The sequence below is a fragment of the Sinocyclocheilus rhinocerous genome, unplaced genomic scaffold (genome assembly GCF_001515625.1).
Source record: "Sinocyclocheilus rhinocerous isolate Xijiao unplaced genomic scaffold, SAMN03320098_v1.1 scaffold779, whole genome shotgun sequence".
Classification (NCBI taxonomy): domain Eukaryota; kingdom Metazoa; phylum Chordata; class Actinopteri; order Cypriniformes; family Cyprinidae; genus Sinocyclocheilus; species Sinocyclocheilus rhinocerous.
Window position 1 is genome coordinate 1,388,248 of NW_015652150.1, and position 17,675 is coordinate 1,405,922.

Below are 17,675 nucleotides of genomic sequence, written 5' to 3' on the forward strand. Positions count from 1 at the left end.
GGACACAGCGCCACCAAGCGTTCAGAATCAGGAACGTGTCACAGCCGATTCCATGCATGAGCGAACTGTCTGAATGAATCAACGTGAATCCCAAACAATTTCAAACTTTTTACAAACCCATTTGACCGAATAGATCGATAGTGATTCTTTCTCGAATTGTTATCTCTGATTCTAAACAACTGATAGAAAACATAGACATGACTGCTGAAATTTTATGAGGGAAACTGCTTAGTTATTAGGTCAGTAAACCAAACTCCACCATCAGACGAGGGTTTTTAAAGATAAAGCATGTGTAGTAGTAGATGAGATCTTAAAGTGATAGTTCACCCAAAAATTTAAATACTGTCATCATTTACTCAGCCTCAAGCTGTTCTAAACATGTATGCATTTCTTTGTTCTCCTTAACATAAAAGAAGATATTTTGAATTTGAAGAATGTTCGTAACCAGAAAGTTTCTGATCCCCATTGACTCCAATAGTGTATTTTTTTTTTTTTTTTTTTCATATTATGGAAGTCATGGGGGCCGAGCAACTGCTTGGTTACCAGTATTATTCCAAATATATTATTTTGCGTTCAACAGCAGAAGGAAACTCATACAGGTTTAGAACAACAACAGAATTATCATTTTTGGGTGAACTATTCCTCTAAAGCAGCCTAATATAGCTGCTGTTGCCATTTGCGTCAATAATGTAAATCAAACATCAGAAAGAAAATCACTCACTGTCCTTGACTGAATCACTTTTGTAAAATAAATAAGAATGAATGTATTTTGAATTTATAGAGTGAAGACTATTCAGTCTATTTGCACATTTACTTTATACAATATAATATTTCTTAGTCAGTTCTTGAATTTTTTTAAATAGGTTGATTTCTTATGTATCTTAGTTCAATTTGTGACTGTTTACTTGTATTCAGTAAGCTTGTTTTTACTTAGCCTAGTATTATTATTTTGTGTATGCGTGTGTGATATTGAAATTGGTATCAAAAATTTTGATAAGTTAAAAATCCTATTTAAAGCTATATGTATATCATTATTGTGAAGGGGGGGCCCTGCAGTAAGTCATAACTCGGGGCCCAGTGTGGGCCTGTGCCCAGGGGCACGATAACCCCTCAAACTTATTTTTTCCTCTTGACCATAGACATTAGTCTTTTTTTCAATTTTGTCATTTTATCTGAATATCAACAACAGTTTTTGAGATTTAGTCAGTCGAAACAGTTTTGAGGTTAATTTATCAAATTTCTCTTAAAAAAATAGTGATCTTTGTGGCGACATCAGTGTTTTTAGATATTCATTTTGAAGTAAGAAAAAAGAGGTAATATTTTTATCCTTTTATTGTTTTTATATATTTTTTATTAAATTAATCTGAATCATAGTGTTGCTATTATGACATATCTTTGATTAAAATATAGTCAATTAAATATGTAAACTTTCATATGCTTGCATAGAAGTACAAGCCATTGAATAAATTTACCTCTCAGATTAATTTCTTTTACTTGGATTCTGTCTTGTCTGTCATCCGTTATTCAATTATTTAACAAAATTGTTAAAACAAGGCAGAGGGGCTTCTTGCCTTTTTGAATAATTTTACTACATTTTGTGCTATAGCAACCAAATGAGCAAATATTTCTGTTTATTTCCCTTAAAGGTAGGGTAGGCGATTTCGGAGAGGCTAATAGCAAGCTAGCTTTGAAAGCATAATTTCCACCCTCCCTGCAATGGAGGTATGCAAACAAATACAAACATTGACAGGCAGGTAGGACAGTCTATATGATTGGACGAACTTTTATGGTCCTACGCCTTCCACAGACTATATAAATACATATAAATAGCCTACAATAAAAACCACTTAACTTTGCTATCAGGATGTCAAGAGACTTTCAACCAGCATAACAAAAAAAATTTTTTAACCAAATCACCTGCCCTGCTTTTAATAACAAAATGCATGATCATCTTAAACTTATATCTCAATCTGTTACAGTTTAAAAGTAAATGCACATTGTTCTTAAAAGAGGCATCTTTGCCCATCTTACCCTAATATTTGACTGGGGCTCGTGTCCCAGTAAAAAGGGTCTAGTGACACCACTGATCATAGCATCCATACCACTGAAACACTGCAAAGGGACAAAATCTTGATCTTCACTATTCAGCCATCAGTAGCCTAAATGTACAGTATGTCATATAGTTGTTTTGCATGCATATTTGTAAAGTAGCTTTCCAACAGATTAGTGCTTTTATAAATACCCACATCTATCCTGCCTTGGTCAATGAGAATTTGCATTTAGGAGAATGCATAATTTGCACAAAAAGCACTCAACACTGCCTCTAGTGAAGAATATTTTATCAAAACATAATGTGTTATACAAGGGAACATAAAGGTGGCAGATTTGCATGTTACTGGTGAAATTTCCTGTTTTATGAAAGCTAATTTCTTCATTTAATCAACAGATATCTTTAAATCTTATAGTTTTCAAAAGTTATAGGCCTAAATGTAGATGGTTTGGGTTCAAGCATACAGAACTATGTAACACTGTATGACAGCAATGAAAATAAATACTTAATAAGGAACAAATAAGGACTGCATGCATAAAAAAAACAATGCATTATATCTCATGATTGACTCTAAATGTCATGCTTTATACAATTTTATTTTGTTATATACACAATTTGTTATATACAACCCTTTAAAGTTGTACGTTGATTATAATATTTTGTTCATTTTATTAATGATATACATTTTAATGTTGATGTGGCATTCATAACTTCCAGATCTACTTCCTGCTTCCATTTGAGTCAATGTCTAAGCTAAGTTGAAAAACAGTTGAATTCAAAATGCCTCTATACATTTATGGTATCAACACAACTGCTTAATATAACCTTAACCTTATATAATTTTATCATGTATATAAAATAAATCTAACAGCTCAGATATGCAGGTGGTTATGCAAATATGAACTTAATGAACCTAAAGAATAGCATTACTAACAAGCACTAAACGTACATTTCCAACAATTGTTGTGAAGGATTGAGGTATGCTGGCCTTTTGTAGCAGACTGGCTTCTTTTCGTCACAGCAGCGTGCACTGTGCCATTTGAAATCATTTTTAGGGTCAAGGGACACTGAAGTACATAAGCCCTTCAAAACGTCCAGTGGATGCGCCTCATCCCAGTTAATGTAATTCACAGAGATTGGGGGCTCATACTCCTCCTGCCAGTACCAGTCTGTAGTTAGTAAACTGCGGCGGAGACCGATCCAGCCATCCCCATCCTCCTTGGTCAGGTTATCAGCCATGTCCTTAAGGACAGATTTAGTTATAGGACAGGCAAACTGATTTCCATTATTCATGCAGTACTCACGAGACTTCTTCCAAGTCAGAGGGTCCTTTCCAATTGCAAATGCTCCAGGAACTAACACACAGCCATGAAGATCTGAATGCATGAACAAATGAACAGATTTTTACCTTTTGCCTTCCACCAGCCATTCAAAATTGAATTGAGAATGTCTATTAGAAATGACAGACACACAGAAGGACAGACAGACAGACAGACAGACAGATAGATAGATAGACGGACAGACGGACAGACACAGACAGACAGACAGATAGACAGATAGACAGACAGATAGATAGATAGATAGATAGATATTCGTTTCAAATGAGATCTTTTACCTGGTTTTTCATTGATTGGTATAGCCGGGCCTCCAAACATTACTTTTGCAGACATATGTTCCAGCATATAAACGCCAATCCTTGATGTTGGATGCCAGATTGTGGCAATTTGATCTGGTATAGTTACAACAGCCGAAGAGTAGTTTGTGCCAGCGATTTCAGTCCAGTCAGATGCTGAGAGCAAACCACTATGTGTGTGCACATCATCTTTACTGTCTGTTTCAGCGATCACCAATGCCTTGCGATTTGTTGAAGAAAATTGCAGCAGGAAGCAAGCAAAAAACATGGTTTCTGGGATCAACTCCACAATGACGCCCGGACTGAAAAGCCTGAGGGACACTGGCTCTGTTGCATTTACCAGCTGGGATTTCTGCAGGTCTGAAAATGGCAGAAGCGTTGAGGGAGTAGCCTGTAGCTGGTTACCATTGTGAAATAGCGAGGACGTGTTTTCTGACAGCATAAGTAACTTGGTCTCGGAACTGTTGAAGATGGAAGGTACGATAAAGCTCCGACCCTGAAACTTTGAGGGAAGAATCTGATTTATTACCATGTTACAGTTACAGCGCTGAGTCTCTACACATGGGTGGGTCAATATCACAGCGATTTCTTTGCTCGATTTGACCCTCAAAACAGAACCGTTGGTCTGAAGCTGGACCAGCTGGTAGGAATCCATACTGAACGTCTCTTGTTCGTGAGTACCTGATGTTGATGTTTGCTTGACTATAGTGACATCGTTTTGACTGTCCACCGCATTGATAATGAGTAACTTGAATGAGCTGTATCTCATGGTTGTACTGACAAGCCTAGGTAGGTTGAAAGATTCAAGATACTCTGGGTAATCCAGCAAAGGGATCAAATAGTTTGTGCCGAGATTTACCGTTGGCTGGACGACATAGGACTGGATGCTGCCTGCCCGCTGATTTATAGAAACCACTGTGATGTTTTTGTCACTGGTAATTCTGACAGATAAAATCGAGGAGCCTAGTTGATTTATTTCAGCAGACGTTGGAAACACAACACTCATGGTCTGCCCTGACTTTGGAATTTGTTGGTCTTTCTGTGTGTTTTTGTAGAAGACTTTGATGTTAGTGTTGTCATGAAGGGCCGTGACCCTTAGATGTTTTATGGTACCAGACGGATAGAAGAAACCAATGTTCTCTGGAAAGGCAGTGATGAAGTTGTCTCCATAGCCCACCACAGTAAGACCTTAAATAAAAGTGTTCACTGAACATGAGCATGAGATCACTCACACATCAGTCTGACAATGGCTATACTGCATCCCAGATCACTTGCAGCTCTAAAACATTTTTCAGGTGGAACAACAATACTGCCCACAAAAACTGCCCAATTTGGGGGAAACCATTAGTTATCATTAGTTACATTTACATTTATTTGTTTTTATCCAAACTGCTGTCATAGATATAGTAAATGTTCTTCCCTTACCTCGGTGAAACATTGATGCGAGGAGCAGAAAGATAAGCATGATTGTGGCTTTAACTTTCTCTGGGCACTAGAACAGACAAAAACCGCATGGAAATAAATGATTGCTAAATATGTTATGGTACATGTTAATGTGTATAGATGAATGTTTTAATTACATGCAACAAAGAAAACCGTCATAAAGCAACTAATTAGAACAAAGTAATTTAAACTGATGACGAAAAAAGATTTTCTGAAGCCTCAGAATGTCAGAAATGTCTTGTAAAGATATCTAAAGATAAAAAAATAAAAAAAATCAGCCAAGACAAACAAACAAAAAAGCATTTTTCACATTTTAAAAATTTCTCAGCACAAGGCAACTATGTATATATATTCTTTGCAGAAATTGTACACCGTTTAAAGGACACATTTCAGAACAGCAATTATCCACAGAAGTCATCTGCTATGCTGACCTTAACACCTCTAACTACAACAAAATCTCTTACCTGATGTCTTGGTCAGTACTCTTCTTCTCTCTAAAAATCACCTCTTTGGCTTTATTTTAGTTTAGAAACATTTGACTTTCAAAATGCTTGATTTTCTCTCAGATTTGCATAGGATCCTGGCTAAACAAAAGACTTCAGTACATGATTTGCTATAATGACATTCACCATGCAAAATTCTGCTGTTCAATTCCTAATAATAAAACACCATACTGTACATCAAACAGATTTGCTCAAAGTGTTTAAAATCATGTTTTCAATTGTTATTGCAACCATTTTGCTATAGGTATTTAGTGCATTACCACAGCCAAATGTAACTGATGAAAAGTGATGAAAACAAGACAGCAGAGTACATTGCGACACAAGTTCACTCACATGTGATGCTCAGGTCACATCTATGATGAACACACGCATTAAATAAAACACAAACTAGTCCCATATGGATAGGATGCAATAAAGGTGAATACTTACAACAGATTATGAATTTGAACATTTATTGAAAACAGCTGAATCTGTAAAGCAGCACAAGTGATCCAAAATTACAAGCAAAACCACATTTATAATTCAGTAAAATGCTAACTGTTGCCTGGTTTTGTCTATAGGTGTCTGTGATTAAAAGGCTACAACCCCTGATTTGCCTAAATGACATCACAGAATGGAGGCGATGGTGAGCTGTAAGAGTCAACCATAATGCACCAGAATCAAGCCTAATAGGCTTGAAGGTGTCTATAGTGACTTTTAAGAGCACTGTGATCTTGTGACATATGCTTGTATTCACCTACAACAGGAGCTAATTTCACTTTTTTTGTCTTCACTTCAGATCACCATGCATTACATTAGACATTAAAGTTTTGATAGTTGTCATATTTGAGAGGATATTCAGTTTTGGTTTGTGCAATAACAGTATGTGAAGCCATTATATATATATATATATATACTTTTATTGTGTTTTCAGAAGATCCATATATTTTTAAATGTTAATATTGCTTTATATTATGCACATAAAACAACAAAAAATACTATAAAGTAACAGCTCTGTAATAGACAGTTAGCTTTTCTATAATTAAGCAATTTGATTAATTTTACTAAGAATCATGATTAAACTTTTGTAATATGATTTATTATTGCAGTTACTAACTTCAAATAAAAGGTCAAGAATTTGGACATGAAGGACAGACCTTTGGGTAAGTAATTCTAAAATGATCATATAGTCTATTAAAGGTCATATCACTGAAGTATTTGGCCTGTTTGTAGCAGATGGGCCCAAGCTTAGAGCAACAGGACATACTCTTCCAGGAAAACTCCTTGTTGGCGTCTTGGGACACAGCAGCACACAAAGCTTTCCAGGGCATATCTGGATGCCCATCGGCCCACTTCGTGAAGCTCACGCTGGATTCGCTATCATTGCCTTTCTGCCAGTACCACTCTGACGTGAACAGACTGCGCCGCAGACCGATCCAGAGATACCCGGGACCTCTGTTGTTTTGCAGAAAGTTGGTCATCTCTTTTTGGGCCATTTCGCTGCTTGGTGTGCTCAGCTGGTAAGATATATTTAAGCAGTAATGATGGGACTCGGGCCATGTCATGACATCAGTAGTGGTCTTATAATGTGCAGAATCTGCCACACAGCCATCACGATCTGTGAGCACACAAACATACGTTGACACATTTACAGTCTGCACTGTGAATTTTGATTTCATTCACATTTTAATGTAACTTCAAGTAGTATGATGTTATGTATATTAGTCAGCATGAAATCCAAATGAATTAAAAAATTATTCTTGGTCTTGTATGATTCATCTGTCTATGTTACTGCAAAGAAAATGTGTGTTACATGTTCATAAGGAAATGTCAGGAAGAGATATTTTAAATATACATTTTCTGAGCTAGTCATTTCCATACAATAAAAGTGGACACTGATTTTTACTGTCAAACTCTAAAAATGACAAAATTATTTGTATGCACTACTGTTCAAAAGTTTGGGGTCAGTAAGATTTTTTTAAATGTTTGTGAAAAAAAAGTCACTTATGCACACCAAGGCAGTATTTACAGTATTTGATCAAAATACAGTAATATTATTACTTAAAATAACTGTTTTCTAATGTAATATATTTTAAAATGTAATTTATTCCTATCATGACAAAGCTGAATATTCATCAGCCATTAATTCATGTCTTCAGTGTCACATGATCCTTCAGAAATTATTCTGATATGCTGATTTGTTGCTCAAGAAACATTTCTTATTGAAAACAGCTATGCCGTTTAATATTTTTGTCGAAACTGTGATGCATTTTTGTTTTAGAATTTTTTTTTTTTAATAACAATGTAAATGTGTTTACCGTTACTTTTTTTTAAATCAATTTAATGCATCCTTGCTGAGTAAAAGCATGGATTCCTTTAATAAAATACCAGTTTTACGCTGTAGTGTTTAGTAGTATTATTATTTTATGCATTATAAATGAATATAATTATATAAAACATATTGCAATTGAAACCAATTTCATGTCATGTGCCATTCAGACATATGATAATATCCTAATTTAGCAAATCCAATCACAATTCAATCAATTCCTGATTTCATAAACCACATAATATTGCATCCTTCCTAAAATAGGAGTAAAAAAGGTGGTAAGTATCATTTGATGTTGACTTTAATTTACTCTTGGATAAAAAAAAAAAGGTATAATTTTACCTGGGTCATCATTTAAAATGACAGCTGGGCTACCGTAAGGAATTCCACCCTCCATCTTCTCAAACATGTACACTCCGATCTTGGAGGTTGGATGCCAGATGACATGCGTGCCACTAAGCGACACAGATATCGAAGAGTAGTTTGAATAGGGAATGGGTTTCCAGTCAGTGAATTGAAGTAATTTGCCATCTATATACACATAGTTCTTACGGGATGTTTCAGCTATGATAACGGCCTCACCTTCTGTCGAGTTCATCTGAACCAGGTAACAAGCGGCGAACATGGTTTCTGGAATGAGTTCTAAGACGAAGCCTGGACTAATAAGTCTGATGGACACCATATTTGATGCACTGATTAACTGAGACGCACTCTTGAGTTCCGGGAAGGGAATTAGCTCTGAAGAATTGGACTGCTGAGTTTTTATATTCACGCCTTTGAGCCTCACTTTCGTTGTGTTAGTCACTTGCAGCCAAGCTGTATTCAGGTTCTTCACCGACGGCACAACAAACGTGTCACCCCACAGATTTCGGGGGAGAACGTGGCTCACCACCATATTGCAATCACATCCTGTAGTTTCTACGCACGGGTGGGTTAACAGCACAGCCATGGTGCCAAAAGAGTCCAATTGAATCTCCGAACCGTTAGTTTGGAACTGGTAAAGTTCGTAAGGCCTGAGCGTAATATTAAATGCTTTTGGACCATCCGGGCTGATACTTCGGACAGTGATTAAGTTAACGGAGTTCTCAGCATTGATAATGATCAGCCTGAACGAATTGTATCTCCAGTTGTCTGGAGCTAACTTATCTGTCATATTGTACAAGGATGCCATCATCTGATTGTAATTGATCAATGGGATTGAATACCACTTTCCGAGATTTTTTACAGGTTGAACAACATTAGACTGCACGCTGTCCCCACGCTGACTGAGCCAAAGCACCACGATCTTTTGGGTGCTGTTGACTCTGACAAAAAGAGGGGAGTTTGTGAACTGATATTGCTCGATGTACTTGGGAAAATGCACAATTTTAGACTGCCCAGATTGTAGTTTATCATAGAACACTTTTGTGTAGTTGATGGTGATTGAGACGAGGGTGTTGTCGTAGAAAGCAGTAATTTGGAGCGTGTTGGAGGACTCCTGTGGATGGTAGTAGGCAGTGTTTTCTGGGAATGCCGTGATGAAGTGTCTTCCATAGCTCTCCACTGACAGCCCTATCAAATCATCAGTTTAAAATAATGAATTTTATACAGATATAGATATTCTCTGTAGAGTATATATATTCTGAAATAACATTCCCACAGTGTGAGCCTAAGGTCTAGTTTCTCATGTGTCACTCTGTACTCTTTCTTCTCAAAAAACTTCGACTCAGATCAATATGTCATGCCCACTGATTTGCTAAGCAGCTGTGTAACAGGTTAGAGAATGTACAGTCAGTCAGTTTAATAGCAAAATAAACTCAAAACAGGGTGAAGACCTGACCATCTTGTCAATGGTAGCTGACTGTATACACTACCCTTTACATGCAGTTTTTATGTTGTAAAATACAGAACAATTTGTGTAATGACGCATAAAACAACAATAAAACCAATGAGATTTATATATTCAGTGATTACATCAACTTTGTACGTGTGCAACTGTGCAAATGTGAAAGATGATTTACCCGAGCAAACCAATGACATGAAGATAAGATGAAACAGCATCACGGTCACTCTGCGGTTTCCAGGACAGTTGATTTGAGCAGCTACTGGTGTTTGACCAAGCTAGAAAAAAAGAGATGGATAAATCTGATACATAAAACTGGTCTTTTTTTGTCTTTTATTGCTCCTGTGCTGAAAAAGCTGCCTGATATGGTTTGTTGGTCTGGTCTGGTTTGTTTTGGAAGACCAACAAACCAGCTTAGGCTGATTTTCAAATGTTTTCATTGTTGTTTTCCAGCAGAGATAATAATCATGTCTGAAATTTAAAGAGTAAAATAAAAGAGTACATAAACGAGTTTAAGAGGAATATAAAGCTGTGAAGCTGTGCAGTTCTTACGTGAATGAGTTATTTATTTTTGATTCAGTCATAATAAATAATATAATTGACTCAAACAAAACTGATTAATGTCAATGTTACATTTATAAGTGCTATAAAAGTGAACATGGATTATGAAGTCACAAACATAACCCATGCATAATTGTCAAGTTTATCATTAACTTCTTGACACAGCCCGAGTCAGAGTTAAACTTCTTAGTTCAAAATGTTCCTAAATTTGTAGTTCCAATACTAAATCAGACAGAAATTATTCCTGAATTCCCATAGTGCATTTTCAACAACAACAGACAGATCATAAACATACTCATGTAGTACAGTATTAACATATTGTTATGTAAACCTGATGACTTACCTGATGCTTCAAGATCACAGGTCTTCCACTCTCTGAGCAAAGTAATCTTCTTTTGTGTGTTTTTCCAACAACAGGCCCATTTTGCATTCAAAACACATTTAGTGCCTCCACGCAAGTTTGCCTAATGAGCTGGTGACATTAGTATTAGTCATATAACACTTGCTATATATTCTCACAGCAGAGTCATCACTCAATTCCTCACTCCTCTACACTCTTAGAAAAAAAGGTACAAAGGCTGTCACTGAGGAGGTATCTTTTCCATTTAGGTACCAAATACCAAAATACCATTTAGGTACCAAGGTACTTATGAGATTAAGGTACCAATATGCATCTTTTAGGGGTAAAGAAAGGGTAACAAAGGTGTATTTTTGAAAAGGTACCACCCCAGTGACAGCTTTTGTACCTTTTTTGTCTGAGAGTGTATTGTAAGTCACTTTGAATGAAATTGTCTGCTAAGTGCATAAATGTAAATGCAAAGGAAAAACAATGCATGCACAAGGTTTGCGGTCTGAAAGTTTATTTGGAAAAAAAAAACTTCTGAAAGCATATATCCACATTTTGGAAATATAAAGTGCTAATAACAATAAAAAGTAATGTTTCTAGATAAACAGTGTGAACATTGTGAATAAGAGCATAAGATAAGGCTGCATACAGTATTCATGGTTATAATAGTAATGTGAACTTTCTGGAGGTATTTGTGACAAAACAACTTCACGTCTACTTATATGTAATTTGACATCTTTATTCTGTCTTATTTATTAACATAAACTAGACTTATTTTGGTTTAACCCTTATGCTGTGCTGAAAACCAGTCAAAAATGACCAGCCAATATTGCTTGTAAATCTCTCGTTAAGCTATATTATCACCAAAACCTGAATTCAATCTTTTGTCAACGTGTTTTTTCTTTTAATTAGAACAGATTCTTAGTTTCTTTTTGGAACCGATTGATCGTAGGCTTTAAGTTTATGCACCTCCACATTACTTGTGGATAATTTTGGCAATATTCACTCAAAAACTGAGGTTCATAAGCTCAGATCAGTGAGGCCTATGATCGATCAGTTCCAAAAACTGATTTTCAGGAAAAGCTAAATTCTCTCTGGGTCAAAATGACTGCAACACAACATGAGGGTTAATGAGGTTTGTATATTAACAATATATCATTTAATGTATACAGCTATAAATGGTAAACTATAAAGAAACAAAAATGTCATCCTCTTTTTTTTTTTTACCTTAAACTTCTGGCAACTTGTTTTCCCTGGCCAGTTTTTATTATTAAGCTTCATTTTCTGGAACATGAGAATTACTAGCTGTCTCATTTGAGATCAGAAAGTACTGAGCCCTTGTGTAGCAGATCGACTTCAATTGAGTACAACAGTGCGTAGTTTCCCAATGGAAATCCATGCTTGGGTTTGGGAATACTGAAGCACACATGCCCTTCACAGCATCACCTGGCTCCCCGGTTCCCCACCAAGTGTATGGCAAGTTGTGTGAGCTGTTACCTTTCTGCCGGTACCATTCTAACGTCATCAGACTGCGACGCACACCGATCCAGAGCCTCTCATTCATACCTTCATTATTCAGAATGTTGGTCATCTCCTCTTGGGCCTCTTCATTGCTGGGACTGAATAACTCGTCACTCATGAGCTTACAGTATTGATGAGATTCAGGCCAGGTTTGAGGTGTAACGATGATGTCAAACTTAGAAGGAACAAACGCACAGCCTAAAGGGTCTAAATGCACACAAACACAACACTAATGTTTGAGTAAGTACATAAGAAGTATAGAATTATCATACACTCTTAACAATAAAGGGTCCAAAAAGTTTTTTTTTTTTTTTTTTTTTTTTTATAGCATCACTGTGAAAACTCCTTTTGGAAGTATAGAATTATCATACACTCTTAACAATAAAGGGTCCAAAAAGTTTTTTTTTTTTTTTTGTTTTTTTTGCAATGATGTCACAGAAGAACCATTTTTGGATCCCCAAAGAGCCTTTCAGTGAAGACTTCTGAAAAGAACACTTAAAAATTCAGGTTCTTCATTGGTATCTGTGGTTCCATGAGCCTTTGTCTTCCAAGGAACATTTCCATTGCACAAAAGTGTATTTATAGTGAAAAAAATTCATTATACTATTAAAATGTTCTTCACACTAAGAAAAAAAATGGTTCTTTTATAAGACCTCGTCACTGAAAGGTTCTTTGGGGAACCCAAAATGGTTCTTATATGGTATCGCTGTGAAAACCCACTTTTGGAACCTTTATTTTTAAGAGTGAACCATTTTTTCTTAGTTACATTTTTAAAAATTCTTTATGGAACCATAGAGGCCAATAAAGAATCTTTATTTTTAAGAGTGTAGTTGCCACACTCAGTAACTAAAAGATTTAAAGACAAAAATCAAATACAAATGTGTGTGTTTTTCAAGTTTGCTTCAAAAAATTTTGTTCAATACTTTCATAAATTAGAATACTTTTTTTTTTTTTACAGTTTACTTCTCCAAATTCCGATATCATCCTATTTTTTGCTTTAATTCCAGATTAAACAAGTGAACACAATAAAACCACACTAGTACACATTCAGGATAGTGTTAACTTATGGCAGATTTTAACCAAAAGGATAACTTTGCTTATATGACAAATGTACTTTTAAAAAGTAAATATCAGATCAGGGCATGTTGTCACATATTATTTTATCTTTCATACATTTTATTAATTACAAGTTCTGTTAGCAAAAACAATGGTTGGATATGTTTGTAGGTTACGTTGTACTTTTTGTTGCTGATTAATTATTTTACTGCTAAAATTTTGCAAAAAAATCTCGGTTCTATTAATGGGAGGTTTACATTGTGACAACATGCATTGCTACTGGGTCAACGTTCAATGAGCTATGAACTTTTTCCTTGCAATAACAGTGGAAAGATAACAAGTTGTGTGTACAGAAATTGACTTTAAAAAAAAATGTATCTAACTTTAGAAATAGTAATGTAATAACTAGAGCAGGTATCCTCAAATCTGGCCCACGAGATCCACTTTCCTGCAGAGTTTAGCTTTAACCCGAATCAAACACACCTGAGCAAGCTAATCCATGTCTTCAGGATCATTAGGAAATCACAGGTAGGTGAGTTTGATCATGGTTGGAGCTAAACTCTGCAGTGCATTGGCCCTCCAGGGCAAGATTTGAGGAACCCTGAACTATACCAATTTCCCCCTACTTAAAGGGACAGTTCACCCAAAAATGAAAATTCTCGTCATTTACTTACCCTCATTTCATTCCATGTTCTATATGACTTTCTTTCTTCTGTGGACCATAACTAAAATCTATATTTTGAAGAACTGTTTTTGTCCTTACAATGAAAAATGCTTTAGATGTCAATAAAATGTTGTCTATAAAATGAAAGTCAGTGGGGTCCAATGTTGTTTCAATGTTGCCCCACTGACTTTCATTATATGGACAACAAACACTAAAGCATTTTTTAAATATCTTAAAGTCATAGAGGTTTGACATGAGGGAATGTAAACACACTCTTAAAAATAAAGATTTCAAATGCGTTGTTTCCACAGCAATGCCATAGAACCATTTTGGGTTGGGTTGAACCTTTCAACCTTTCTTAAAATAACCATTTTTTCTTAATGTGAAGAACATTTTAATACTCTAAAGAACCTTTTGCCCGTTGAACGTGTCCATGGATGTTAACGGTTCTTTATGGAACCATCAATGCCAATAAAGAAACTTTATTTCTAAGAGTGTAATGACAGAATTTTCATTTTTGGATGAACTATCTCTATGAAGCAATTCATGCACTTGTGTTGATGTTAGCATAATACATTACATAATACAAAAAGAACAATTATGAATATAGCTGACATCACCATCCCCCTCTAAAAAAAAAGCAACCATCAACAGATATACTGTACTTCTTACCTGGCTTTGCACTTAAAGATATAGCCGGGCCTCCATACACATTTGTGCTCTTCTCAAACACGTACACGGCGATCTTTGTGGATGGGTGCCAAATGATGTGTGTGTCATCAAGAGACACTGACACCGATGAGTACACTGAATTGGCGATGGGACTCCATTTAGTAGATAAAAGCAAATCATTATCTATATACACACTATCCCTGTAGTATGTTTCTGCTATGATTAAGGCCTTGGCATCTGTCGAGCTGACAGGCACTAGGTAGCACGCAGAGAACCTATATTGGGAGATCGGTTCAATGATGATGCCGCTTGGACTGACAAGCCTGAGGGAAGCAGGATTCGATGTGTTGATGAACTGGGATCCTAACTGCAGAGATGGAAGGGACAGGAGTTTTGAGGAATAGGCATCCACAGTACTCGATTCTAGATCCCCGCCATTGGCACTGGTTTTCATTGAGGACGTCACATGTAGCCAAAAGTTGCTGGTGTTGAGTATTGAGGGTACAACAAATCTGCTATCCCACTGAGCGTCGGGATAAAGTTGGTTCAGCACCATGTTGCATCTGCATTCTTCCACCTCTACACATGGATGGGTCAGCATCACAGCCACTTTATAATCAGAATAAATCTCAGTTTCTGTCCCATCAGTTTGAAGCTGGAGAGCGGTGAACGGATCGAGTATGTAAATCTCGTCTGTAGGCCTTTTTACAATTCTGACATTATTAATCCGATCTTCTCCGTTGATAATAACCAGCCTGAAGGAGCTGTATCTCTTGCTGACATTTCTTGCCGATTGATAAAAAGTTTTGATCATCTGTCTGTAATTCAGCAAGGGGATGGTATAAATTGTACCAAGATTTTTCTGAGGCTGAATGACATTAGTTTGCACACTGTCTGCTTTCTTGCTGATTGATTGCACCACGATGCGCTTCGTGCTGCTGATTCTGACAGTCTGAGAAGTTTCACCGAATTGGTATTCCTCAATATCCACTGGCAAGGTCACAGTTACAGGCTTTCCTGCTGGCAGTGTGTTTGTGTATGTCAACTGCCCTGAGATGAAGACTTCCACCACAGTGTTGGGAAGGACAGCGGTGATATTGAGAGCGTTCACTGGACTAAGTGGATAGTAGAAGGCTATGTTCTCTGGGAATATTGTGACGAAGCTTTCTCCAAGGCTGTCCCATGATTGACCTGTTAAACCAAGAGTTATTAATATCATGCCGACAGAACATGCCTTTTATTAGGCCTCAAGAGGACTAAAACAGCAATATATGAAGAATGGATCTATTTAGAAAGCACTAATGATGCATTTCTTACCTTGGCCAGTTATTGCCATAATCAGAAGAATAGTCAGCATGATTTCTGTCCTGATTTTAGTCAGTGATCTGAAAAAGAGAGAGAGAGAAAAAAACATGTGACCCTATGTGTCAGACATATTAAATAATTTGTTTGATATTTTGCAATATACCATTCTCATTTTACACCATTTTCACACTGCTTGTTTTATAGCTTTGTAAATCAATAGTGTGAGAGCTACAGGAGCACTTGTTTTTATATTAGCATATATTTGCTGCAGTGAAACAACGGAGTGTACTTAGAAATGTAAAAAACAAAGGCAACAGTTTGCAGTTTGCATCCGAAGCGGAGTGCCTAAAACCCCCTTAGCTGTTATAAGTTCACTGTAAACCACGGCTTCACGGGGCTTATTGCTTTTATAAAACGGTTATTCCATATACGTAGTAAGGTTTCACAAAATAAAACAGAGCAAATAAAGTGTAATGATATTAATAAAAACATTATTCTTCCACCAAACAATGTAGCTCCTCAGAATCAGTTGTGGTTGCAACAAAGTGGTTGCTGAGCAACACACAAACGTAAACAAAGGTGTATGTTTGTAGAGTAATTTACAACAGCTTCGAACGTGGCTCAGCCAATCAGAATCAAGGACCGAAACTATCCGTTTTATTAAATTAAATTAAGAATATTTTAAATTGTATCAACTTAAAAAGTTTACTTTAAGAAAATGTACAACTTTTAAAAAATTATCTTTATCTGGCTTTAAATAATGTGATTGATCTAATGAAATGTACAAAGCACATTGACAGTTGACAATACATGAACACCTATGAGACAAAAAACACGTACTCACTCGTCAACTCACTCATATGAACTCACAAAACGTACCTTTTAAGACAAGAGTAACCTTGTTAAAATGTAAATAATGCAACCATATAATTATTCATTAAATGAAACGTTACATTTACTTTGTTATACAACAATTTCTTTAGTATTCATGAAGATTGTTTTAAGCACTGTTATTGAGAATGAACTAATAAATAATTATTCATGTAAATAAAACAATTTTCTTAAATATTCATGAAGATTGTTTATAAGCACTGTCAATAATAAGAATGAACTAATAAATATCCTACTTTGAAATGTTTCAATAATATAAACTAGTTATCCCCCCCCCCCAAAAAACAATTCTCCATCTGATCTGATATATTTTCCAAAATTCTTAATGTATCATGCTTTTTTAAAAGTTGAATATGTATTTTCCAGTCTTTATATATTAATATCAGTATTCATTGTAAAAAAAAAATATAATAATAAAAAAAACATTTATACATTCAACAAGACATATTGTCATCCTTCATTGGGCTGACTGTTATACATCTCTAAAATCTAATATCTAATCTCTAATATCTCCACATAAAGATATTCTTACCTCATAAGCGTATCACAGCCTTCTCACTGAACCAAATCACATCGTGTGGTTGGGATTTTGAATGACAAATATGCTTTGTTATAAATGAAGCACGTCATTTTTTGCAAAGCATATTTGTCATTCAAAATGCACGCTCTTTTCACAGCTTTGCATAAACTGCCTCAAACTGGTATTGATCATGAAGAGTGCTAATTAAGTAGCCTACTAATAAATAAACTAATATAGTTTAGTTTATAATTTGTTCTTTTAACATTTTACCACCACTGTATTTATCTGAAAATAAATAAATAAATAAACAGAATGAATGAACGAACAAACGAAACTTTTGGAGAGTAATGCATCTAAAAAATAATTTGTTGCTTCACGTG

The 17,675-nt window shown here is 35.7% G+C and overlaps 2 protein-coding genes across 2 annotated transcripts; both read right to left on the bottom strand.

Moving 5' to 3' along the window:
• Positions 1-2,704: 2,704 nt before the first annotated feature.
• On the bottom strand, positions 2,705-5,182 carry LOC107713819 (IgGFc-binding protein-like). Its single transcript, XM_016519435.1, has 3 exons — positions 5,109-5,182; positions 3,666-4,871; positions 2,705-3,426 (listed from the first exon to the last, which is right to left on the bottom strand). Exons 1-3 carry the CDS (start codon positions 5,146-5,148, stop codon positions 2,990-2,992), a joined length of 1,683 nt encoding a protein of 560 aa, XP_016374921.1. The 5' UTR covers positions 5,149-5,182; the 3' UTR covers positions 2,705-2,989.
• Positions 5,183-9,258: 4,076 nt separating this feature from the next.
• LOC107713820 (uncharacterized) lies at positions 9,259-17,322 on the bottom strand. Its single transcript, XM_016519437.1, has 7 exons — positions 17,308-17,322; positions 16,729-16,763; positions 15,897-15,964; positions 14,580-15,770; positions 12,233-12,394; positions 9,938-10,037; positions 9,259-9,488 (listed from the first exon to the last, which is right to left on the bottom strand). Exons 3-7 carry the CDS (start codon positions 15,934-15,936, stop codon positions 9,329-9,331), a joined length of 1,653 nt encoding a protein of 550 aa, XP_016374923.1. The 5' UTR covers positions 15,937-15,964; positions 16,729-16,763; positions 17,308-17,322; the 3' UTR covers positions 9,259-9,328.
• Positions 17,323-17,675: the final 353 nt, after the last annotated feature.

What these genes read in the sequence shown, in the direction of transcription:
- LOC107713819 (XM_016519435.1), bottom strand. Translation starts at nt 5,148, where the DNA reads ATGCTTATCTTTCTGCTCCTCGCATCAATGTTTCACCGAG. An exon ending in CGCATCAATGTTTCACCGAG is followed by an intron (nt 4,872 to 5,108) that starts GTAAGGGAAGAA and finishes CTTTTATTTAAG; the next exon opens with GTCTTACTGTGGTGGGCTAT. An exon ending in ACCAATCAATGAAAAACCAG is followed by an intron (nt 3,427 to 3,665) that starts GTAAAAGATCTC and finishes TCATGCATTCAG; the next exon opens with ATCTTCATGGCTGTGTGTTA.
- LOC107713820 (XM_016519437.1), bottom strand. Translation starts at nt 15,936, where the DNA reads ATGCTGACTATTCTTCTGATTATGGCAATAACTGGCCAAG. An exon ending in ATCTTTAAGTGCAAAGCCAG is followed by an intron (nt 12,395 to 14,579) that starts GTAAGAAGTACA and finishes GTGTGCATTTAG; the next exon opens with ACCCTTTAGGCTGTGCGTTT. An exon ending in CATGTCATTGGTTTGCTCGG is followed by an intron (nt 9,489 to 9,937) that starts GTAAATCATCTT and finishes ATGATTTGATAG; the next exon opens with GGCTGTCAGTGGAGAGCTAT.